At 48.8% G+C, this 22,641-nt stretch overlaps 10 protein-coding genes across 10 annotated transcripts; 6 read left to right on the top strand and 4 right to left on the bottom strand.

Annotated features, from left to right (window-relative positions):
- Nucleotides 1-360: 360 nt before the first annotated feature.
- Nucleotides 361-2,190, bottom strand: N7455_012602 (putative NADPH oxidase (NoxA); the record flags this gene model as incomplete). The annotated part of the gene is made up of 4 exons (XM_040952518.2): nucleotides 361-1,250; nucleotides 1,309-1,718; nucleotides 1,772-2,026; nucleotides 2,081-2,190. 4 exons carry the CDS (start codon nucleotides 2,188-2,190, stop codon nucleotides 361-363), a joined length of 1,665 nt encoding a protein of 554 aa, XP_040816822.2.
- Nucleotides 2,191-4,572: 2,382 nt separating this feature from the next.
- On the top strand, nucleotides 4,573-5,121 carry N7455_012601 (uncharacterized protein; the record flags this gene model as incomplete). Its single annotated transcript, XM_065606930.1, has 3 exons — nucleotides 4,573-4,630; nucleotides 4,688-5,004; nucleotides 5,065-5,121. 3 exons carry the CDS (start codon nucleotides 4,573-4,575, stop codon nucleotides 5,119-5,121), a joined length of 432 nt encoding a protein of 143 aa, XP_065460096.1.
- A 501-nt stretch (nucleotides 5,122-5,622) lies between these two features.
- On the top strand, nucleotides 5,623-6,696 carry N7455_012600 (mismatch-specific DNA-glycosylase; the record flags this gene model as incomplete). Its single annotated transcript, XM_065606929.1, has 1 exon — nucleotides 5,623-6,696. The coding sequence occupies one exon, from the start codon at nucleotides 5,623-5,625 to the stop codon at nucleotides 6,694-6,696; it is 1,074 nt and encodes a 357-aa protein (XP_065460095.1).
- Nucleotides 6,697-7,141: 445 nt separating this feature from the next.
- N7455_012599 (SBDS family protein) lies at nucleotides 7,142-7,594 on the bottom strand (the record flags this gene model as incomplete). The annotated part of the gene is made up of 3 exons (XM_040952703.2): nucleotides 7,142-7,189; nucleotides 7,252-7,375; nucleotides 7,431-7,594. The coding sequence occupies 3 exons, from the start codon at nucleotides 7,592-7,594 to the stop codon at nucleotides 7,142-7,144; spliced, it is 336 nt and encodes a 111-aa protein (XP_040816983.1).
- Nucleotides 7,595-8,210: 616 nt separating this feature from the next.
- Nucleotides 8,211-10,884, bottom strand: N7455_012598 (putative Rho guanyl nucleotide exchange factor; the record flags this gene model as incomplete). The annotated part of the gene is made up of 6 exons (XM_040952570.2): nucleotides 8,211-9,151; nucleotides 9,203-9,428; nucleotides 9,481-9,699; nucleotides 9,747-9,947; nucleotides 10,001-10,318; nucleotides 10,381-10,884. 6 exons carry the CDS (start codon nucleotides 10,882-10,884, stop codon nucleotides 8,211-8,213), a joined length of 2,409 nt encoding a protein of 802 aa, XP_040816695.2.
- A 524-nt stretch (nucleotides 10,885-11,408) lies between these two features.
- On the top strand, nucleotides 11,409-12,286 carry N7455_012597 (putative 26S proteasome non-ATPase regulatory subunit Nas2; the record flags this gene model as incomplete). Its single annotated transcript, XM_040952511.2, has 4 exons — nucleotides 11,409-11,561; nucleotides 11,620-11,692; nucleotides 11,749-12,089; nucleotides 12,152-12,286. The coding sequence occupies 4 exons, from the start codon at nucleotides 11,409-11,411 to the stop codon at nucleotides 12,284-12,286; spliced, it is 702 nt and encodes a 233-aa protein (XP_040816783.2).
- Nucleotides 12,287-12,806: 520 nt separating this feature from the next.
- N7455_012596 (Ran family GTP-binding nuclear protein) lies at nucleotides 12,807-13,864 on the top strand (the record flags this gene model as incomplete). Its single annotated transcript, XM_040952745.1, has 5 exons — nucleotides 12,807-12,863; nucleotides 13,078-13,170; nucleotides 13,250-13,403; nucleotides 13,465-13,670; nucleotides 13,733-13,864. The coding sequence occupies 5 exons, from the start codon at nucleotides 12,807-12,809 to the stop codon at nucleotides 13,862-13,864; spliced, it is 642 nt and encodes a 213-aa protein (XP_040816936.1).
- Nucleotides 13,865-14,403: 539 nt separating this feature from the next.
- Nucleotides 14,404-18,443, bottom strand: N7455_012595 (uncharacterized protein). Its single transcript, XM_040952504.2, has 4 exons — nucleotides 17,006-18,443; nucleotides 16,190-16,946; nucleotides 14,706-16,124; nucleotides 14,404-14,628 (listed from the first exon to the last, which is right to left on the bottom strand). The coding sequence occupies exons 1-4, from the start codon at nucleotides 18,349-18,351 to the stop codon at nucleotides 14,611-14,613; spliced, it is 3,540 nt and encodes a 1,179-aa protein (XP_040816945.2). The 5' UTR covers nucleotides 18,352-18,443; the 3' UTR covers nucleotides 14,404-14,610.
- Nucleotides 18,444-20,196: 1,753 nt separating this feature from the next.
- N7455_012594 (uncharacterized protein) lies at nucleotides 20,197-21,537 on the top strand (the record flags this gene model as incomplete). Its single annotated transcript, XM_065606928.1, has 3 exons — nucleotides 20,197-20,727; nucleotides 20,810-21,247; nucleotides 21,304-21,537. 3 exons carry the CDS (start codon nucleotides 20,197-20,199, stop codon nucleotides 21,535-21,537), a joined length of 1,203 nt encoding a protein of 400 aa, XP_065460094.1.
- Nucleotides 21,538-21,974: 437 nt separating this feature from the next.
- On the top strand, nucleotides 21,975-22,496 carry N7455_012593 (SCP2 sterol-binding domain-containing protein; the record flags this gene model as incomplete). Its single annotated transcript, XM_040952776.1, has 3 exons — nucleotides 21,975-21,990; nucleotides 22,046-22,255; nucleotides 22,333-22,496. 3 exons carry the CDS (start codon nucleotides 21,975-21,977, stop codon nucleotides 22,494-22,496), a joined length of 390 nt encoding a protein of 129 aa, XP_040816694.1.
- Between the last annotated feature and the right edge of the window lie 145 nt (nucleotides 22,497-22,641).

Raw genomic sequence — 22,641 nt, 5'->3', positions numbered from 1 at the left:
GATTAAACTTACAGATATATCCAGGACCTATGTACTATTTAAAATGCTTGCAATGGAAATTTACCGATAAATTAAAAACCAAACAGTACTATTATTCAAAGGACGTTGTCAAGTCTATCGCCATATATTCCTACAACCCAGCATTACCGCTGGTTCCCACGTGTGTTGTGATTGCTTCTCGCTGCTAGCAGACCGCTTCATGCTCCCTTCAATATGTAAAATGCAGCATAGAAGCGATAACGCAGAGAGTCCATGAAATCATGGAAAAGTAATAATGAAAAAGAGATATTCGTGATTCGTGTCATTCGTATATGATAGAACAAAAGCGAAAAAAAGCAAAAAGGCGCACCAGAAACATGACTAGAAGTGTTCCTTCCAGAACTTGAACCGGACGTCCTTGGCTGATGAAGATTTAGCCGCATCGCTAATCTGCATGGCAGCAGTATTAGGACCACAGAAATACACTCCGATCTCGGTTGGAGCAGCACTCTGCAGACCCGTCATGTAAGACTGGTCCAGCAAACCAAGCCGCATAGCGGTGAAAAGTCGCTTGAAGTCCGGTCGACCGAAGTTCGTCCGACTCTTTAGTTCGGTGAGCGGATCGAGCGCCTGACCGACAGAATTCAGGTAGATATTTGCAGCGGTGTCAGCGTCGAGACGCTGTGTGAGATATGTATGGATACGCAAGAACTCGGTGCTGCCCTCGCTAGCAGCCGTGTTGGCGGATTGGGCTTCGAGGGAAGATAGTAGAGCTTGGAACCATTCAAATGAAGAGGTATCCTTACAGACCCAAATGAACTCGACACGTCGTAGTCGACGGGGAGGGTTGGGACTTGAGCGCATATGCCAAATGTTTTTGAGAATAGATGCCCAGGGTGTGACGCCGATACCGGTGCCGATGAGCACCGCGATTTCGTTGTCGAACACGTCTTCTGCGGGTGCTCCGTATGGTCCATCCACGCGGATTGCGGGCATGGTTTGTCCATTCTGTAAGGCAACTTCGTACATGCCGTTGGGGTCAAGGCCTTCAAGATCTTTGGCTTGGGCGGGACCGCAACCGAGTGCATCTCCAAGTGCTCGGGTGAAATCTCCGACTTGGCGGACGTGGATGCTGAGGTATGGATCAAAGGGGCATGAGGTAATGGTGAATGGATGCCATTGGGTACTGGAAACGTCAGGCACTTGGAGGAATACCCATTGTCCGGCTTTGTATTTCATGCTTGGTTTGTGGAACTGGATCTCCATGGCAGCTAGGGTAATTTTGTTAGTTGTGGTCAATCCAGAATTTTTAAAAGAAGAAGATCATACCATAAGGATGACGGATGACTTTAGTGATGACTGTCACGCGCCGGGACCGGATCTCCCTGTAAAGTCGCTCGAAGAGATACAAAGCTCCGATGACTAACTCCCATCTCCACCCTTCATATCCAAGACAATGATTCCAGAATTGTTTTCCTGCGAAAGGAGAGATGGGGTCGGCGGTATCTCGGACAAAGCACCCAGTGGCGTGCGTATAGAGTGCCAGCATAAACGGAATAAAAAGGTGATGCCCATACCAGAAGGTTTCATATGCTTGTTGGCGGATACGATGGTGTGCGGTGGTATACATGAGCATCATGCACAGGAGCATGACATGGCCAGTGATACCACCTGCGCGAGCAAAATGGATCGTTACTGCAAGTTCTGGACGGATTTGGTCTTTTTCGATATTGTAGAAACTGAGTAGTGTTAGCAAAGTAACCGGGACAAGCTAGATAAGAAAGCACCTTACTTTACGTAGTGAGAAGCGGTGTGAATAGCTGTGAATACTAGTATAGCATAGGCTACTTGCCGATGGAACCACGCCGACTCATCCAGTGGTAACCATCTGATCTGTGGTCTTATCCATCGGAGGAAGTTCCGACACATAGGAAATAGGATCAAAGTGCAATCGACCGAAAGGACGAGACCTGCGCCTCGCGAGATCCAGACTGAATAGCTAAGAGCATTCAGTGGCGCCAACTTTGGATTCGAAGCCTGCAGGTACCTATGAGAATGTCAGCAACGCAATCCAAGAGCTGATGGACGTCAGAATGCATACCATCCTACAGCAAATATACCAATATGGGAACCCCAAAAGAACAAATGGAACAAGACCTTGGAAACGGTCAAGTCCGCCCTCTTCAACCAGGAATCTTGAACTGCGGCCATTCTTTGTCTGCGTTTTTGGGAATGTCGACCAGCGACAAGTAATTTGGCGACAATTCAATCAAAGGAGTGACAAGTCCAGACGGTTGACCAGCAACCCGGTAATATACACTGAAGTTCTGTCGAAAATGAAATCTCCTGATCTGGTTTTGTGGCAGGACTCCAGTGTGAATATTGACAAGTCAGTGGTTTCGGAGTTTGTCAACGCCGTTGCTTCTCCATAAACTTGACGTAAATCAAGATTTTCCGCTTCTAAGCTAACGATCAGGGCCTTAGTGGATTTGGAATATTCTAAATTGAATCGAACGTCTCGCCCTGGTAAAAGCACGCTCGCAGCTTGCGATATTGCTCAGTCGAAATGTATGGAGAATGTATGTGAGTTGTGTGACTTGTCGCGAGCGCTGTTGGCGTTTCGCCGGGGGATTCCCCTTCGCGTGTTCTCTCGAATACAAGAGGTTACTGGACACTTGAGGTAAAATATGACGTTTTATCGGTTGATTCAAGTGGTCCTAGACATGGTTGACGTCAATAGATGAATAGGGACAAGACCGGAGGGGAGTTGGAGGTTCAGAGAATCCCAGTGTTGTGGTTTTAGCTGCAGGGGTGGGGGCGGCCGATCTATAATTACATCGCTTCTGGCGGGCACTACTCCGTACAACCGACTATGGTAGATTTTAGTCCAATAGACTAGGAGTACTCAAGCCCACAATGTCTGTGCTTTAAAAATTCTCCTATGAATGGGTAGTGGAGAGACCAAGAGAGCTAGAATCCTTCGTCGCTTAAACTCCTCGTCAGTTTTTGCCTGATCTCTTTCAACTGTTATCTTGGCTGATTCTTCCAAGACTGTCAAAAGGTCCTGTTTATGATCCTGGAACCCAGTTTAAATTAATACTCTGGGAGGTTTGCTATTTTTAATGACCGTTCGTCGCAGGCACACCAATCACAATACGAAGTTTATACGCCCTAGGAGTCTGACCACCGTGCCACGTTCCCCGCGAAGCGAGTCTAGTGAGAAAAAGGAAGTACACCCTGTTGAATCAATCTTGTCCGATTCGGCTCTTTGTTCTAATAATAATGATGGGCTTGAAATGGTGAAAGCTAAAGGTTCGAAGCCGAAGTTCGAAAGAGATTAATGCCCCGAGGGTGGCAGCGAGGCTGGTGAGTGGCCATGAGGGACCGTGAGTGGGCAGCGTTAAACGAGACCAGGGAAAGAAGGTTGCTGGGAAATTGGCGTATTACAATCCTCCTGCAACCGCCGTCTTTTCGTCACACAGGAGCCCCGAGGGTCGCCCAGCGGTGAAAACACCTGTCATTCGACTCCGGATCCTTAGTGAGTGGAAGGTTCGCCCAAATATAGAATAGTGATTATTGACTTCGAGCTATGTTTCCCCATCAACGAGAATTTTTTTCCCCCGATGATAGTCTCCACTTGGCACTACAAGTTAAACCAGGCACGGGCTGCATCTGCAGGAGATGCAGAAAGACGGTGTGTTGCACTGAATTGAAATCAGGGCTACCGCGGTCATCTGATCTGGAACAGTTCCAAACTTGTCTCTGGTACAAAGCTGAGACAGCCCAGACAACCCCCAGCCCAGAAAACATAGGTCTCGGTTGAAATTCTCAATAATAAAAAGTACAATTTGAATGTTGATGAGACTTGAGAATGAAAGGCCCCCTGTGTGTGCCATGCGTGCCACCTGCAGTTCATCACGCCAAGCCTAAGCGCTGTGGTCTCTGATTTGTCGACATCCACTTTGCGATCCGCTCCGTCACATCCCACTCTCCAATCACACGGGTTATGCCGGTTCTTCAGAACCTCAAGAAGAGGGGGTTGTCAAGGATTTGAGGACCTTTCTGCTGATGATTGGTCTACGATACTTGTATCCGTGCGGATCACGGCTTAGCCCTATCCTTCTTGCATGTGTACTAACCCCGTGCAGTGATTCACCTTTTTGGCGCTCGACAATCACATCCCGGCCAAGTGTTCCAAGTTCTAGTTGAGTTATCAGCGGGGTCGCTTGTCTAAGTATAGATTCTTATACCTGGTCCTTCCTGCAAGCATGCCACTCGAAATATGCTGCTTTTTCTTCCCCATATGAGATCATGCTACCACGATAAACCCTTGCAAAAATATCCACTCTCCATGTGCTCTGGATTATCCAACTCAGTTAATATCTCTATGTCTTGCGGAATTATACGATGAAGTGATTCTCTCACAGAATCTGTCGCAGCTATTTGGGAATTGCGACATTTGCCGCCCAAGATTAGCTCCGCACTTTGTCACTCATACCCAAGTGACTTTATTTCCTCCGAGACCTTCGCTGGCCGAAGCTCTACCACACACAACACAGTTCTCACACATCCGAGTACTTATAACTCAACACAATGGGCAGACTCATCAAGAACCACTGGGGGCGGTTAATTATTCTCACCGCGTCAGCTTGTATGTTGCCCACTCAAAGCCCCCAACTCGAAGCTAGAACTGACAGAATGCAAATAGACCAGGTTGCCAGTGCTATAGAGGGCTTTATCTGGCCCAAAGTATTCTGGGACTTTATCTCCAGGAACCTCGATGCAGCCGTTGCCCCGATACCCGTTCTTCAAATCCTAAACCTCATCATGGGTCTGGTGGGCATAGCCTGGGAATGGCCTCTCAAGCCACTTGCTGGCTCAATACCGCACCGCAGCATTGAAATCCGTCTCATCATATATCCCCTCAGCGCCCTCCTCGCGGCGCTTCTCTATCAAGGCACCGACCCTGCAATATATTATTTGATTGGCATCGGTGTTTATTTCTGGGCCTATAGTGAAGGCGAGGTACGTTCTTGCATATTTTGACATAAATAAGCCGTTCTTATGCTAACTAGAGGATGTAAGGTCGTCTGCCCGGAGCCTTGGACTTTGCCGAAACGGCATGGACTATTTAAAGCATAACAATGGCTCAGTCTGGTGTATTGAGTGCAGCAGACGCAGATCATGTAAATTGTATAATATCTAACGAACTTGATGACTGGAAAGAATAACTTTGCTTGTATCATTGATCTCCATCTACATCGTATGATCATATGGTCTAACATTAGTGAGAACTACCCATATTACTACTCCTTAGTATTATCGACTTGTGTGGATCTAAACTTGTGTGGATCTAAGTGTGACTCTATTTCAATGACAACCGACGATCACAACACTGTTCTCCTTTCGTGGTATCTAGAATAGTTAGTTAACTATTAAATGTTGATGCCTTGCCAACGAGGCACCAACAACGAATCGCCTGGCACGTGATAGTGTATCCAGATTCAAGAAACACGTCATCTTGACAATAATACTTCCACATTAAAAGATACAGAAGATCTCATATAAATGCCTTCAATGTCACAGATGACCCCGGGCTGCGTGAAATTTGAGAACTAACCAATCAGGCTTACACCGAATAAGATGCCTCCGTCTACAGAAATCCAACCCAAAGTCGAGGAAGATGAGCTCCCCCTGGAAACGGTGGAGGATGTCCCAGTCAACAAAATTACCAGTTTCAATGGCAAACTGCAGCAATACCTGCATAACGGGACCGCATCGCAAGAATTCCCAAGTACCTCTCGGAATACTATATCCCAACGCCACATAAACACCACCAAGACCGAATATAAACCAAACACTACCGAAGATCAAGCAAAACCCAGCAACCCCAGTCCAAGACGCAAGAGAACAGTCCCACAAACAACAGCATCCGAGACCACAACCACCCACCTACGCACCACCCGCTCCCAGTCAATCTTAACGACAACGCCTCCATCCCCAAACAAACGCAAGCGCAGCAGAGCAACACCACAACTCCCACCCACGCCCCCAATCGCTGGACCTTCGGCTACACAATCCCTCCTCTGCGATACAATCCCCCCAAACCTAATCCTCCTCCTCGTAGGCGTGAACCCGGGAATAATGACAGGGATAACGGGGCACGCCTACGCACATCCATCAAACCTATTCTGGAAACTGCTCTTTTCATCAGGGATAACGAGTATGCGCCACATACCGGCCGACACATATAAACTTCCTGCGTTGTACAGCGTTGGTAACACGAACATCGTTGAGCGGCCTACGCGCGATGCGAGCATGCTCAGTCGCGCGGAGATGGATGCCGGTGTTCCTGTACTCGAGGCTAAGGTTGCTGCGCAGAGGCCTGAAGCTGTTTGTCTTGTTGGGAAGGGTATTTGGGAGGCTGTTTGGCGGGTTAGACATGGGAGGGGGATTCGGAAGGAGGAGTTTTGGTATGGATGGCAGGCGGAGGAGGAGAATATGGGTCGTTGTGATGGTTGGGCTGGGGCACCGGTTTTCGTTGCTACAACGACTAGTGGGCTTGCGGCTGGGATGAAGCTTGCGGAGAAGGAGGCTGTGTGGGCGGAGTTGGGGAGTTGGGTTGTTAGGAGGAGGGGGAGAGGGGGTTGGATTCTGTGGTTAAGGAAGAGGTTTGATATCGGGGTTTGGGATTTCCTGGTGCTCTTGTTTGTATAGATGATGTTGTTGTACCATATACTACTATCATGAGCTATGATCATTGCTTGCTAAAGTACTGAACGGAATTACGAATGAAAATGTTCAAGATAAAGTTGGGAAAAAAAAGTGTTTGTATTTATTTGTAGACGAGTGAAGTCGCTCATCATTCATTATCTCATGATATCAGGTGCAGAAGCCTGTGGGTACCAAGATGCAAACCCAGAAACGGCAAACATCCCCTCCAAGCCCATTCCAGAGCTGAAGATAAAAGAGGATGTAACATGGCGTTTTCCGAAAGGACCATGTGTCGAAGTGCCATACAAGGGACGATCGAGGTATATGGATATCTCAATGGAGATCAAGGTGAGGGGTAAAGGAGGGGAGGTAGGTGACCAGGGTGTGCGTCAATGAGACAGCAACACCTGTCTGGTCTCCCCATTGGCCCCGAGAGGGATAGAGAAATTTAGCGGCTGCCGTTGGAATCATTCTTGCCTCCCTCACGCTCGCGTGCCTGTTGAAATGAAATTAGTATACAGAACTCCACAATTGATTCACTGTGGAAGAAGCACTTACCGTGGTGGCCTGGTATTCGCCGCCTTCCAGGATCTTGACCATGCACTCATCATCGTTGGTTGTACCGAATTCGTTCTGCAGAGCGCTCTGGCTAGCGGTATCGAGGACACCCTGAGCTCCGTGGCTGCATACAGATGTTAATGACCTGACATGATAATAAAGAAGCTGACAACACTTACGAGTGAGTCACGAAAATCTTCCAGCCGTTCAGAACTTCAGTAAGGGGAACGCTGCGGTCGCTCTTCCACTTCTGGAGGATCTCAAGGTCATCGACGAAGACAATGAAGTCATCGGAGCTACCCTTGTAGAAGATCTTGTTGGCGGTTTCGTTTCCACGGGCCATTTTGAAGGATATGAAGGTTGATTTTTGGATAGTTTTGAAAGGATTAGAGAGATTTGAAGAGATGAAGGGGAAATGTTGAGTGAGAATGAAGATGAAAAGGTAAAAGCTGGTGGTTTAATAGCTGTGCAGGTGGGAGCTCAGGTGATGATGACTGGTGACGTCACACTATGAGCTGATGCAAACAAACTGCTTTGCATGTGCTCACTTACTTTGTACGTAGTTCTCTTGTCAAAATACAATCCCAAGAGAGACTAAAACTACAATTAAATTACAAGTGGATAGCATTCTATGTCATTGGTGGTTCTAGTCCCTCCCTTTCCTACATTTCTCACACGGTGAGTTGCCAACTATTGCGGCAGTCGACGTCATAGTAGCTCCCCTGCGAGCTGCCGGATCCGCTGTGACGCCAAACGTGGGGATAATTCTCAATGAGCCAAGTGGCAAGTTGGGAGAGAGAGAGGATCTTCTTGCATTCCAATTAATAATTACTTTGTAGTTATAATCCAAGCTATTACGTTTTCGGGTTAATTATATGCCTCCTTGACTCCAATGCTCCGAATGTCCCAGAACCATCTCAAAACAATAACACCTGCCTGCCTATGTAACAATGGAGAATTCACTCAGCGTCAGAGCGGGTCTTTTTCAGCTTCTTGGGTGCCAAGGAACTCAACAAATTCTTTGGAGATGACCACTTCTTGGAAGACGGAGATGACTCGGAACTTCCACCCTGGCTCTGTCGCGGGTCGCTGCGAGGCGAGGAAACAGCCGGCGATGGGTTTTTGGGTGACCCTTTGAAAAGGAATGTCTTTGACCGCCGAGGCGTGGTGGGGGTTTGAGGCAACTCATACTCGACTTCCTTATCCTCCCCTATCTCGCTGCTGTTTACTGCCTCGTCCATTCCCTCGTTATCTCCATCAGAGCGCATGTCGGTCGATACTCCTCTCGGATGAAAGGTGCTGACAGAGTTCGACCGTTTGGTGAACCCTGGGCGAAGGCTGAGCCCTCTCATGAGCTGACCACGGAGGAAGAGATCACCCCTTCCAAGAACCATTCCTGGCGATGGAAGGAGATCCCCTGTGTAGACATCTGAGATCAGTCGCTCTAGTCGGACTCGGTCACTCCGGCGAGCAGTCAATATCAATGCGGAGCGGTCAGCAGGTGTCTTGGGCCGTTCAATCTCGCCTTCAGTCCGTGCAGCTGGTTCTTCAATGTGGCGTGGGTAGTGCGTTTTCTTAATGACTACATGTTGAACGCGGGACTTGCGGGAGATGGTCGTTGAATCCATGGACCTCCGCGCCATAGAGGACACTGTGTAATGAACATGGTCCAGAGGCAACAGTTGGAGGACCAAGAAAGAATGTTTTCTTGGCTCCCACGTCCTGGGCTCCCACGTCCTGGGCTGACCCGTTTCGGCCAAAGCGGCGGACATTTTGAAAATCTCCGTATTCCATTGCTTTTCTTCTGCTGCCGATGATGCACTGAGAACAAACTCGTAGGTCCTACCTTGGTTTTGAAACATAAGCTTCCATGAAAATATACATCCATAGGAGTATAGTCCTGATGAGTTAGATATACTACGAGCATAAATCTCAGCAGAGAGTTACTCACCTTGTCCATTTTGAAGTGTATCAATCTTGAGACTGTCTAGGTAGACACAGGCCACTGCTTCCAGCCGACGCTGGTCATCAATTCCCTTGGCGAAGAAAAGGTAGCGTTGAAAAAGCACACAGACCATGAACTCCCCGTTGGTGATTTCCGCCGTTTGATATGTTACATGGAGCACACCGCACATGACCAACGGGCCTAGGTCTTTATATATACTCTGAAGTGCGTCCTTTCCAAATATTCAGCATTGTTCAACTCGTCAATGAAGATCTTGTGCCTACCGATTTCGAGATATCCACCTTCTTCTGCAGAATGATTGTCTTGTGGATGCGATCTTTGTTGATCGGGTTTCCAGCTGCCAAATTGATCTGTGTTACCAGCACTCGCATACTGTCCAAAACTTGCTGAATTCCATCATGGGAAGACGGACAATCACTAACAGGGGTAGATCTGAGCAGATCTTGTAGCACAAGGGGGTATTTGCAAAGACGTTGGATGGGCTATCTTCTTGTTAGTGGTAGAAATATCCATCAGGCGTAACTCACACCTTTATCAACATATCATTCAATGTCATTGATTTGTTGTCCTCTTGTCTGCGTCGCTCTGTCGACGCGACCGATTTTGACAGTGCCTCGATTCCCTGATCATATATTGTCCAGTTGGAAATCGACCGGCGTAAAAGAGCAACATCCTGTGTCAATAGCTCATAGTTGCTGCAAAATTGGTCATACACGGGGATTGAAAGTGACTATAAAATTCCTAGTTAGTGCATGTAATCCCATTTGGTATAACTATACCCACCAATTTTCCAAGTTCGCGGGCAACATCTAGTCCCTCTTTTGGTTCAGCAGTGAGTGCCATGAGGCGCCTATTGACCGATGCCTTGAGTGATCGAGTCCTCAAAGATCGTTGTTGCAGACCCTTTAGGCTACCCAGGTCAATGGTCCCTATACGCTTGGTGATGCCCCGGGATGTAAGCTCAGAGACGCCTGCCTGTTGAGCCCGAGGCACTGACATGGGAGATGCTGTTTGAAGCTGGGTCAAAAAACGTTCATGGATTCCAAGGATCTCCTGGATGTTGTCATAGATCTCGCGCCTCGTGTCAAATATCGTAAGGATCTGTGGATTTACGGGGCACATCAGCATCAAACCAAGGAATGAAAATTCATTCAACGGCTTACCCCGATAAGAGCCTTCAAACCAAGTACATAATCAGACTCAGTCTCAACAAGTTCCTGTAAGATATGGCGCCGTCGGGTGGCCCGTGTTTCCGCGGCCTCATCAGCATGTTGACTTGAGGTTGGCCGAGAGCTCTCACCAGAATAACGCACATCCGATCGCATGCTCTGGCTTCTTGTGCTTTGAATAGTTGTCCTCGATCTTATCAAACTCTGGCTTCCAATGCTTGCTGTGGTTGTTTTGACGGTTCCGAGCTGCGATGAGTCGGATGCACTCGACTGGTGACCTTGCGAGCCATGGGAAGATGAATCTGACCAGCCCTCCACATACTTCTTTTGGTATATAGGAGACTCGTGTTTCCGTCCTCGAAAGCTGTCCATCCATTTCTTGAATGGACCAGTTGACTTGTCGGTCGGAGTCACTCCGCCGCTGCTCTCGAACTTCTCCTCGGGTTCATCGTCCAGCAGGGCTTGTTTCTCGATGTTTGTTTCATCTTGGTCCGCCATGGTCCCAAATAGCGACCCCGTCCAATAAAATATAGGACTTAGGTTCCGGTAGCATGGAGAAAGAAGAGGCGGACCTAACCGACTGCTCAAAACAACGGGATCGAACTTCATGGCGAGGGAGGAGCAACCCAAAGTACCTGCCTTGTCTATATCGCCGATGGTGGAAAGTGCATGTACAGAAAACAGGGGAAACTGCCACTATCCAGGCAGTACAGAGTAGATATTGCGAATTTGAATCCCATCCATGTACGTCATGAGGTGAGGCAGCGAGATAGCTGGAATTGAAATAACACATTTTATATTTTATCTTTTGGTGAGTAGCTGAGCCTTTTCCTTTCATGTACGGTGTGTGTTATATCCCGAAAGTGAAGCTTTTAACATGAAGAAGTAAAAGGTCGTATACTTCGAGTGCCAAGCATCGCCGCTTATATAAAAATAGCGGGAGCTCCAGGGCTGCCCAGGTGCCCCCCCAAGACCCACCTAACCTTCTTCTCCTCTCGCTTTCTTTCTCTACGCAAATAATCATGGACAATAATATTCATGCTCCAACTGTTGCCTCTGGACCAGCGTCCGGGGCGACTCCTCGCGATCTGTCCAAGTTGTCGATGCCAGATCTGATGCAGGAGAAAGAACGCATTGAGGCGGAATTATCAGCTCTTAGTAGCGTCCTCCAGTCGGTGAGATTCCCGACCCGGAAGTGCGTATCGCAGTTTCTAACAAGCCTTTTCATTTCAGCATGGAGTACGCATGACTTCATCTCTTACCACCTTCGATGGTTTCCCCCGTGATGATATCGACATCGCGCAAGGTACGCCCCTACCACACCCCAGTCGATCAGAACATATTGTTAAAGGAAGATTGTAGTTCGCACAACGCGCGTGCGCATTATCCACTTACGGAACGACCACAAGGAGGTGATGCAACTTATCGAGAAGGGTGTCCACGCACATTTCGCCAACCTACAAAACACGCAAGGCGCCGGCCCAACTACGAATGGCACCAACGTCCCGCCGGCTGTGCAATCATTGACGAATAACACCGCGTTGGGGACACCCTTTGCCAAGGTCAATAGCCTGGTTTCGGGAAGTCCAGCAGACCAGGCGGGACTGAAAGTTGGCGATGCAATTCGAAGTTTCGGGAATATCAATTGGCTGAACCACGAGCGCCTTTCAAAGGTTGCGCAAGTGGTTCAAGAAAATGAAGGGGTACGTTCGGTTCTCTGCCACTCTGTGGGAATACTTACATGTCTGACTCTCTTTCTCTACAGCGGGCAGTATCGGTCAAAGTCAGTCGGAAGGATGAAGGAAACACTGACACCACAACGGAGTTGGACCTCCAGCTCACCCCTCGACAGAATTGGGGCGGCCGTGGCCTTCTAGGATGTCACTTGGTTCCGTTATAAAGGGACACTTGCACTCAGACTAACAAGTATAACCCGATTTTGCTACCACCGTGTACATTGACGATATGTACTGCTTATGACTAATGTGAGACGTCCTTTCTGCCTGTTTTACACAGAATACTTGGGTTCCTGTAACGAGAGACTGGGAAAACGTATGCATAGCAACGGCGCCGAAGATAACTCGGCAGGCTAAGACCTGACCACCAAAATTTATTTCAATAAGCCAATAAGAGAACAAATACAAGAAGAGCTCATCTTGAACATGATTCCCGCACTTTAATAAAAAATTGTCATCTAAAGTAGCGACTTCAAATATGTTTGCGCGATGTTGACACTACGTCAGAGGGCCTGAGGCAAACATACACGTGACCCGCAGCAACGGGGCAAAAATTCCATTCAGCGCTATTAATTCATTCCCCTTCTTTCACCCCTCCCTTCTATCAACAACCCGCCCCCATCCCTACGGCGCGAAATCTTGAATCTTTCTTTTCTTGAAGTTTCTCTCTAACCTATTTTAATCATGGCTGAGACCCCCACTTTCAAGCTCGTCCTGGTCGGTGACGGCGGTACTGGAAAGGTAAGCGCATTCGAGCCTCGATATATGATAGTTGATGGGCATGGGTTCAGAGTGGCAGCCATCTGCACAGTGGTGGTAATCTCATGATATTCATGGACACACTGAGCTACACTTTTGTGACCGCCCTCTGCCCCCGCGCCTGTCATCAATACTAAATATCTGCCCAACGGCCCCGCCTCACCGCGACTTCATTACTAACAATGAATCCCAACAGACCACTTTCGTCAAGCGCCACTTGACTGGTGAATTCGAGAAGAAGTACATCGCCACCCTTGGTGTCGAGGTGCACCCCCTCAACTTCAACACCGTATGCTATTACCCCGCCGAAGAACCCCGCTTCGAACTGTGCCGTGGTGTGATCCTTGCAACTAACCCGACCTGAACAGAACTACGGTGCTATCCAGTTCGATGTCTGGGATACCGCTGGTCAGGAGAAGTTCGGTGGTCTCCGTGATGGTTACTACATCAACGGCCAGTGTGGTATCATCATGTTCGATGTCACTTCCCGTATCACCTACAAGAACGTTCCCAACTGGCACCGTGAGTGACCCTTTCTGATCGTGAACCGATCCAGATCATTTTTGACTAACAAAAACTCTAGGTGACCTCGTCCGTGTCTGCGAGAACATCCCTATCGTCCTCACCGGTAACAAGGTCGACGTGAAGGAGCGCAAGGTCAAGGCCAAGACCATCACCTTCCACCGCAAGAAGAACCTCCAGTACTACGACATCTCCGCCAAGTCCAACTACAACTTCGAGAAGCCCTTCCTTTGGCTCGCTCGCAAGCTTGTCGGCAACCCCCAGCTCGTACGTCATTTTGTGCCTTAATTCGAATTCCAGCCGACCAATACTGACTGATTATCTTCTAGGACTTTGTCGCCGGAATTGCCCTTGCTCCCCCCGAGGTTACTGTCGACGAGAAGCAGCTCGAGGCTTACCGCAAGGAGATGGAGGAGGCCGCTAACCAGCCCCTCCCCGACGAGGACGATGCCGACCTGTAAATCGGTGCGCTCAACAACGGGTCCACGAAGTTTCCGAAATGAAAGTTGGGAGTCGCGATACCCTGTTCTCCCCCACGTTCCCCGAGTCCTATCTCACAACCGACGAGTGGGAGACAGGGAAGTATACGACCCCCGGGGATTGCCTTTTTTTTAGTTTGGGTTTTGCACTGCAAAAGCAAAGTCTGTTCTCCGAAATCACGATACAATGAAAGCGGATGGGGGATAGTCGTGGTTTGAAGACATGCATTTTTTTTCCTTTTTGATTTCCCCCAACCTTAGTAGCTTAGACACTCACATCCCAATTGTCCTTTTTTTCCCTCCCTGAAATGAGCACATCCAAAAAAGCATGTACTCTTTCAACAAGATTTAAAAATTCTTTTTTTTTTACTCTGCATATTCACCAAAACAGATAGATTTACATGTCTGAAAGTCTCGTCGAGTTGGAATACTAGAAAATACTTGAACCACGAGCAATAAAGAGGAAGTTTCATAAAAAAGACTGTAAAGGTTGGCCTTTAGACATTATTGAAGAGCACAACGCCCTTTCCACGAGACAAAGAGGACAACGCCAGGGTATAGAAATCATTGGCCCCCGAAAAAAGCAAAAAAGGCAACTGATTTCTGCGCCAAACACCCAATCACTTGGATATGGCAGAAAATAAAACAGCAATCATATCATCGGACTTATCCTCGGTCTTTTGAGATCGAGATCATCCGGCAAACGGGACACATGCAATCAAGCATGATTACAAGTCCCTCACACCCTGTATAATGAATAAGTGGTTAGCAAAGAGTCCAGTAAAAGTAGAAAACGAGAAAAGAGATAGAGGTGAAAACATACAAAGAGATAAGCAAGTTCCCTGGCATCCAGACGGGAGACATTCATAGTACCACCCTCATCGAGAGCACCACTGATCAGCTCACGCTTCTGGTCCTGGAGAGTAACAATGCGATCCTCGACGGTATTCTCAATAAGCAAACGGTGAACAAAGACCTCTCTAACCTGCCCGATGCGATGGGCACGATCAACAGCCTGGTCTTCAATGTAGGGGTTCCAGAAAGGATCGAACATGATAACATGCGAGGCGGCGACAAGGTTCAGGCCTGAGTTACCGGCCTTGAGGGAGACGAGCATGATCTTGCATGCGGGGTCGTTGGTGAAAGCCGTCACGGCGGCGTTACGTTCTTTCAGGTCCATGCTGCCGTCGAAACGGGTGTGGTTCCATCCGCGACGGGCGAGGGGGACTTCGAGAAGATCCAAGAGGGAGGTGAACTGGCTGAAAATGATGGTTTTCTCTTCTAAGCCGCGGTCTTCATTGGCTTGGAGGATCTCGAGCGTCTTGGTGATTTTTGTGCTGGGGAACCAGCCCTTCTCGAGACGGCGAAGGTATTTCTTCTTCTCAGCCTTGTTCTTCAAGGCGTCCTTTCGCAACTCGGCTAGAGACTTCGACTTCTTCTTTGATCCCCCCTCGCTCTGTTCAGTAGAGCTGTCGGAGTCATGCTCATCACTGCTCGCTGTTGCTTCTGAGTCTTCTTCGTTGGCCTCGTTGATGTCACCGTCTCCGGCGGCAGATTCGGGCATCGAGCTGGGATCGTGAACCTGTTTGAACGAAATGGTGTCGGTGAGCTTCGCAGGGTCCACAGGCCCTCGGCAATTCTGGCACTTGATCACAGTCGGACCATCGTCTTCGAGGTTGATGGCTCCATTTGCAGTTGCGGAGTCGGAAATGCGGATCCAGCACTCCGAGCACACATGGTGTCCACATGGAATGTAAATAGTCGCATTTTTGACACTGTCCATGCAGACAGGGCACGTGCCATCCTCCTCGTCGTCATTTTCTTTGATACGTTGCACTACAGCAGCGCTCAGAAGCTTGGCGTTGGCGATCTTATCTACCCCTGGGATAGAAGGGGGAGGTTCGTTTCGGAACTCCTGCATGAGGAGTGGATGGCAACATGCCTGCCGAAGACGAAGAAGCAGAACTAGAACATGGCTGTAGTTTCTGCCCAGCGTTCCGGAGTCGAGGTATCGGGTGATCTGCCTTTGAGTGGACGTATTGAGCTCCTCATAAACCTGGCTTTCCCTCTCGTCAAACACAACATGGACCTTCTCGGTGACCTTTGGTGGCAGTTGCAAGATGGGCTCGCCATCAATCTTGGAGGATTTTGTACGTCGGAGACAGACAGACTTGACTAGGACGCGTAGTTGCTTCATAACATCCTCTCCTCCCCAGCCAGATTTGATGCGTTTCACGAAATCCTGCATAACATATGAATGTTAGTCACGCAGAGAAGCATCAACAGGGATCTATAGAAGGTACTAACCGCCTTGAACTTTGCTGGGTTGCTGTAAGGTCGAATCCGGAGGAATCCCAATAGCGACTGGAAATCTTCGAGACGATTCATCATGGGCGTACCAGTCAGACACCAACGGTAGGTAGCATTAAGCCGACAGCATGCCATTGAAGACTTTGCGCTTGGATTCTTGATGTTCTGTGCCTCATCGATGATGACTCGGTGCCACTTGGCGGCAGGACAGAGAGGACCCGCCAAATCTTTGCGTTCTTGGACGTGTGAGGCATGGTGCCCTTCCTCTGCCATCTTTTCCGCCCCGAGCAATGTTTTGTAGTGCGCAGTGATGGTACCAAACGTCGTGATTATGACGTCGTACTTTTTGAGCTCCTTCCAGGGCCTTCGCCGTTGATGGTAGATCAAGACCGATAATTGGTGCCTTCCTGGCTTGACATGGCGTTGGATTTCGAGTCTCCATTGATCCATAAGCGCCTTGGGCGCGACAATCAAAGTCGGGCGTCGATCTTCATCTTCGAATGGACGAGCAACCATCAGTCCAATCGCTTGGATAGTCTTACCGAGGCCCATATCATCTGCAAGGATTCCTCCTTTGTGATTGCTCTCTTCCTTGGCCTTCATCCATTTCAGGCCGATCTTCTGGTGTTTCATCAAGGTGACTCGAAGCGCATTTGGTGTCTCTTCATTGTCCGCTCTAGTTGCCTCTCGAATGTCTTTGATACCGCCGAGTAAGTTCTTTATATCCTCGGGGAACTCTTTCTCGTTGTAGGCCCTATATTGAACGAGTTAGAATCAGAAATATCTGCTTTAAAAGAAAGATGCGGAACATACACTATGTCAGCATCGTCATCGAATATTTCGTTCTGGTTGCGAACCAGGTCAAAAGCCTTCTCGAACTTGTCAAACTTGTCAAATGCACCAGGCATTGGAGTGTGTGAAGGGTCACGCGCCCAGGGCAAAACCCTGGAGGAAACTGCAGATGAGGGATAAGACATCTTCGAGGGACTCGACAATTGGGAGGGATAGGCTAATTGGGAAGGATATGCCATTTGGGAAGGATACGCCATTTGGGAAGGATACAACATTTGGGAGGGGTATGTCAATTGAGAGGGGTATTTCATTTGGGAGGGGTATGTCAGCTCAGAGGGATATGGCATCTGCGAGGGGTGGGGTGCATTCGAGGAATATGGCGAGGGGAGAGAAGATGCGTGTGGATAGGTGAAGGAATTGGATTGGCGGGCTGGCTGCTTGCCGGATCGAGAATTAAATGAATCAGCAGTGATTTCTTGAAGATCATCGTCGGAGTTGAATGGAGTCAGTTTATTGAATGGGGCTATCGGGGCACGTGTTTGACGGGCATGAATGGCTTTTGATGAAAAAGGTTCCTGTTTTACCGGTTGACTGCGGTCTGGCAGGTCCCATCCATTCTGCTCACTGAAGCCGTTGACGGGGAGTTGACTGTGATCTTCGTCGGCTTGGAGCACACGAGCCAATTCTTCGTCTCGTTTCAATAGAAATTCTCCTTCAATCAACCTCGCCTGCTCATCACGCTCTTCTCGGAGTTCCGTTACGTGAGCTAGATCGTCACCTGCCGCATCGATCCATTGGTTGTACACGCGGTTACTCTCGGTAAGGGTGGCGTCTTTTTCGGCATCTATCGCGTCGAGTGGAGATCTGTGAGATTCAGGCTGCGAGGGAGCAATCCTTTTTGATGACCCCTGTGTCGTGGGCGAGATGTGAGATAGTGGACGCTGGCGTTTACGAGAATTATCTGGAGAAGACTGCATCATTGGTGAAGTCGGCAGCACTGTCGAATGGCGGGAATCGGCCGCGAAAGGCGAGGGCGCAGCCGAAGGCCAGTGAGGGGATGCAAATGAATCTCCGGGGATTCCAGTGAAAGCATTCGACGGCATGCGCGGAGCAGGCGCAGGCGTCCGGACCGGCGGAGTGGGCGACGACACTTGTGGTGTCGGGGCAGCCTGAGGAACAGAAACAGGACTACCAAGGAGTGCGGCAACCTGGACTTCCATATTCCTGATGGTATCACGAAGCTCGTCTGCTTCTTCACAAGTACCTCGCGTCGCGAGGAGATCATCGTAGATATATCTGTAGGTATCGAGATCTTCTAGAAGATCTTTGATTTTGTCCTCTTGGGACTGATCGACCGAAGAAGCCATGGCTCAAGAGCACCTGGCGCTGACCGTGAAACCTTCCAAGACCAAGATATCTGACCAAATGATCCCGATCGTTGATAGCGTGGTAGAGCGGCGACGGCGATGGGTGTGACGGGCAGGACAAAAGACAAAGTCCAGTATCAACGGAGCTAGGACGTCAAGTGGGCGCCTAATATGAAGAGCGAAGTGTGCCGGGAAAATCAATCGGCGAAACTTGGGTTCTCATCAGCAAACAGCCAGGCAGCAAGCGGGTGGTGGCAGATGGCACAGTGACGAAGACAAAGAAAGCGCAAAAGCAATTCATCACACTGTCTCTCCATGTCACCTAATCTGGGTATTTGCAGAGACTGTAGACTTACGTCGAGTACTCATCGACGATTCACCGGGAGGAATCTGTGGTTGACGGAGCGGATTGTAGGACCTCGGGAGCGAAGAGGTGGCGATTGTAAAAATGAGAGAGCGGTCGTTTTTACAGTGTAAAAGATCCGATGAGGAAGGCACAAGTGTTGGCGCTCTTTGCGACCGTTCAGCTGGCCCCCGGGGTCGAGGTGTTCACCTTGCGGGGAAAGTTGAAGTTCTCGCCCAAGATGTCATCATCTATCGCAGCGCATAGCGACCACTAGGACTTTGGTTCTATTGACTTTTAATTGCCAGCAGAAAATTGGCCACCTAAAAAGACATTTCAAAAGACTATCTAAAAGATGTTCGAAAGACATCTAAAAAGACCTTGAAAAATATATCAAAAAAGGTATTCATTGAAATATCATTCATATCACCTTTTAGCATCGCATTGAGATCATCTTAAACCAAGGAGACATTCAGATTATCCAAGTCCTATATCAGCAAGTATGGAGACAGTATAAGTAGCGAACGACTCTGCTTCTATATAAATGAACAACTCACTCTAAATCTACAGAAACTTCTCATCAGAAAGTTGATATAACAATTCAAGTTGCTCTATAACTAGTTATGCAATATGAGAAGCGACTTGGAAAAAGGCGGAGATGAGAGCGGTGGATCTGGAAAGCCAATTAAGACCAAATTCCCATGGGGGCTGCTATCCACTGCCGTACTTGTCAGCACCTTGTCAACGTTCCACGGGGCACTTTTACTTGAGCCTCCTTCAGGCACCGTGGTTTTATTCATTGTTATGAGTAGTACAGAAGTATTGAAGTCTTACAGAAAAGGTTCCTTAGTAATATAGAGATGAATACCTAGAAGTATGTAGGTAATTCTACGCATTTCCCTGCATCGCTGCACAACCTTTCGTTGATGTAAACGCGCTCTTATCAACACGTGATCATGCGCGTCACGCGCCAAACAAACTAAACACAGGGCTAGGCGCAGCTTGCCCTAATATCCGAATTGGGTACTGGACACCCTAGGCAGCAACTGGGCACCTAACTAACTATGTAGGTAATTCTAGTTTCAGCCATATCGGAGTAGTTTCAACATTTCGATCATGACTGTGAGAGGTTCTATGACCCATATGGTGCCTGGGCTGGAAGAATTGTCGAATCGCATGTTATAAGGCAAGTAGGAGTACAACATTTGACGTGCAGCTCAGGCTAAAACTGGTTCCGATATCTAGACTAGGGAAAATATTTCTTACATGTAGCTGAAACATAAATCAGGGGGAATAAACGGTGTGCATGTGAATTCAATGTAAGGTCTGAAGACAGGATATTTCTATGTATATGGTGAATTGCAGGAATTGAGAAATATTAAAGTTGTCCATTTCTACTACCAATCATCTACGTGTAGTGCTCATCTTTCGATCAAGCGAGCTGCTGCCTTGGTGATATGTATGTGCAAAAGGTTTCTGTAGGAACCGACGACCGATCGATCATGGCATCAGAACAGGGACTGGCCCGACTATGGAAGACGAAGCGCGTCCAACAAATCCTCACGAGCTATCTAGCAAACAAGGATCCCACCGCATGCCGTTTAGTATGTCGCGAGTTCGCTGTCTATCTCGCACCAATTCTCTTCGCGGATATTGAAGTCCGTTTTCGCACCAGCACCTTCAACAGGCCATCGCGAATGGCCGCTTTGGAGCGCATTGGGGGACACGTCCAGGCCATGACGTTTAAGATTTCACATGATAAAGAGACCTTCTTACCTCCAATCCTGAATCCAATCATGGGGACAGAACAAACCTTCATCTACACACCACAACGGTGCCAACTTGGCAGTAGTATCCCTAGATATGGCAGCCGGAAAATGACAGAGCTGTTAGTCAAGCAGTATCCGCCTCTGTTCCATGCGTCTACCAACATACCTTCATTTGTCCAGGCGTTGACAATGATGAGCGGCTTGCAGCATCTGCGAATCTCCTGTGAGGGTCAAGTACCAAGCCATAGCTACCGCCGAAGTGTAGTAGATTATGAATTGATCTCACTGCGAATGGCAATCGAACAAGCACCATTGACAGATCTCCACACTCTGTCACTGTTATCAGTCCACCCAGGAGCGGTCCTGTACCTACGCCCAGCTCCAGGATTTGGTGCTTCGCCTGCATCTTGCAAGCGCTGGTCCCAGATCCGCAAGCTCACAGTCCATGACGAGTTTCGGCCATGAGCCAGGTCAACCGACAGAGCACCTGAAGCTCCTCCATGCATACTTAGGTAGCTTCCCATCCCTGCAAAGTCTGGTCTTTCATTGGGAAGGCGAGAGGGGCCTCTCACCCTTGTCACTTGCAACAGAGCCGAGCCTCAGCAGCGCAGCCAAAGGAAAGCCAAGTCAAGCATGCCCTCAAAAGTGCGCGTTACCCTTACGGTCATTGAAATTCCAACATCTTCAACAGATGGAGCTGGTCAATGCAACAAGGGACGCGTCACAGGTCGCGTCTTTCATCCAGGAACATCGAAGTTCCCTGCGCGAGTTCAATTTCCAAAACGTGATGCTCCGCAGCGGTAATTAGGACGACGCGCTCGCGCCATTGACACAACTCAGCGGCAGCGAAGGATGGAAGCAGGGTCAGCGCGACACCGACACCGTGGATGTGCCAATAGTGTTGAGTCCAGCGGGAGTCAGCCAGAAGCAGTTACAGAAGGCAATTTGCGCTTTGCAGCAACAAAAGGGACAGAGGACGCTAAGAAGCTTGGCCAAAGCGCGATCGCGGACACGCGAGCTACTGTGGGGGAGCCCGGATCATATGAAGCGATTGCTGCGGTCTTCGGTGTTTAGTTGGAGGTGACGTCAGAAAGGGTTCGCAAAGTTTTCTTCCGAGGGAGGATCAGCATATGCTGATGAATGTAGCAGTGTCGCGGTGAATACCGCATTTGTACAACATTCAGGTCCCAATGCAACACAAGCGCGGTCTATGTGGAGACGGGGGGAAATGTCAACACGGGGAAGACTAGAAGAAAGGGCTGAGACCTCGGGAATAAGAGAAGTGTGCAGATCTTAGTCAAGTCTGGGCAAAATCCCAGAGAATCAAGAAGAAAAAGAAGAAGAAAGGACTGGAGGAATCACAGACACGAGAGAGCTTGTGGGGAAGATGTGGGTTGGGGGCCTCGGCACCCGCGGACGGCCAAGCCAGTTCACATGCTCTGGCAGATTGTCATTTATAGTCGGTCACCCGCCTTGACTTACCCACTCACACTTGTACTACCATATTCACCATGTCTCTCAAGAAAGGTATTGCCCCCTTTTCTATCTGTCTATACCTGTCAGTACCAGCTAACCAAAGTAGATTCCCACCCCTCGTCCGCTGCCTTCGACGTCATCAACCAGACGCTCCAGGCCAACGAAGCCGACCGCAAGAATGCCCTCTCCCAGGCTAAGGCCATCTTCGCCTTCAACCTGAAGAACTCCAGTGGTGAGGAGGCTGCTTGGTACCTCGACCTCAAGAACAAGGGCGAGGTTGGACAAGGTGCTGCCCCTGCTGGCAGCAAGGCTGATGGTGAGTCTACATTCTCGATCTACGTGTTGATGTTTCACGTTTTATACATACAAATGCTAATTTCTCTCCTTCAATAGTGACCCTCTCACTCTCCGACTCCGACTTCGCCCAGCTCGTTTCCGGAAAGGCCAACGCTCAGCGTTTGTTCATGGGTGGCAAGTTGAAGATTAAGGGTAACATCATGAAGGCGACCAAGATGGAGCCTATCCTGAAGAAGGCCCAGGGTGGTGCCAAGCTGTGAAGATTAGATACCCTTTTGAGAAATTATATACGAAGTCCCTCTTCTGCCAGGGCCCTTATTTTCGGCTTTCTACATTGGGAATATTCTGGTTGTTCACATTCGAGTATACAAATGATCTTGATAGTGCCAATGACCGCGGTTCGGA

This window comes from Penicillium solitum (assembly GCF_028829755.1).
Source record: "Penicillium solitum strain IBT 25940 chromosome Unknown utg000009l_segment0_segment0, whole genome shotgun sequence".
Taxonomy (NCBI): Eukaryota; Fungi; Ascomycota; class Eurotiomycetes; order Eurotiales; family Aspergillaceae; genus Penicillium; species Penicillium solitum.
The sequence above is the reverse complement of the archived record's forward strand: the minus strand, read 5'-3'. Positions and strand labels throughout refer to the sequence as shown.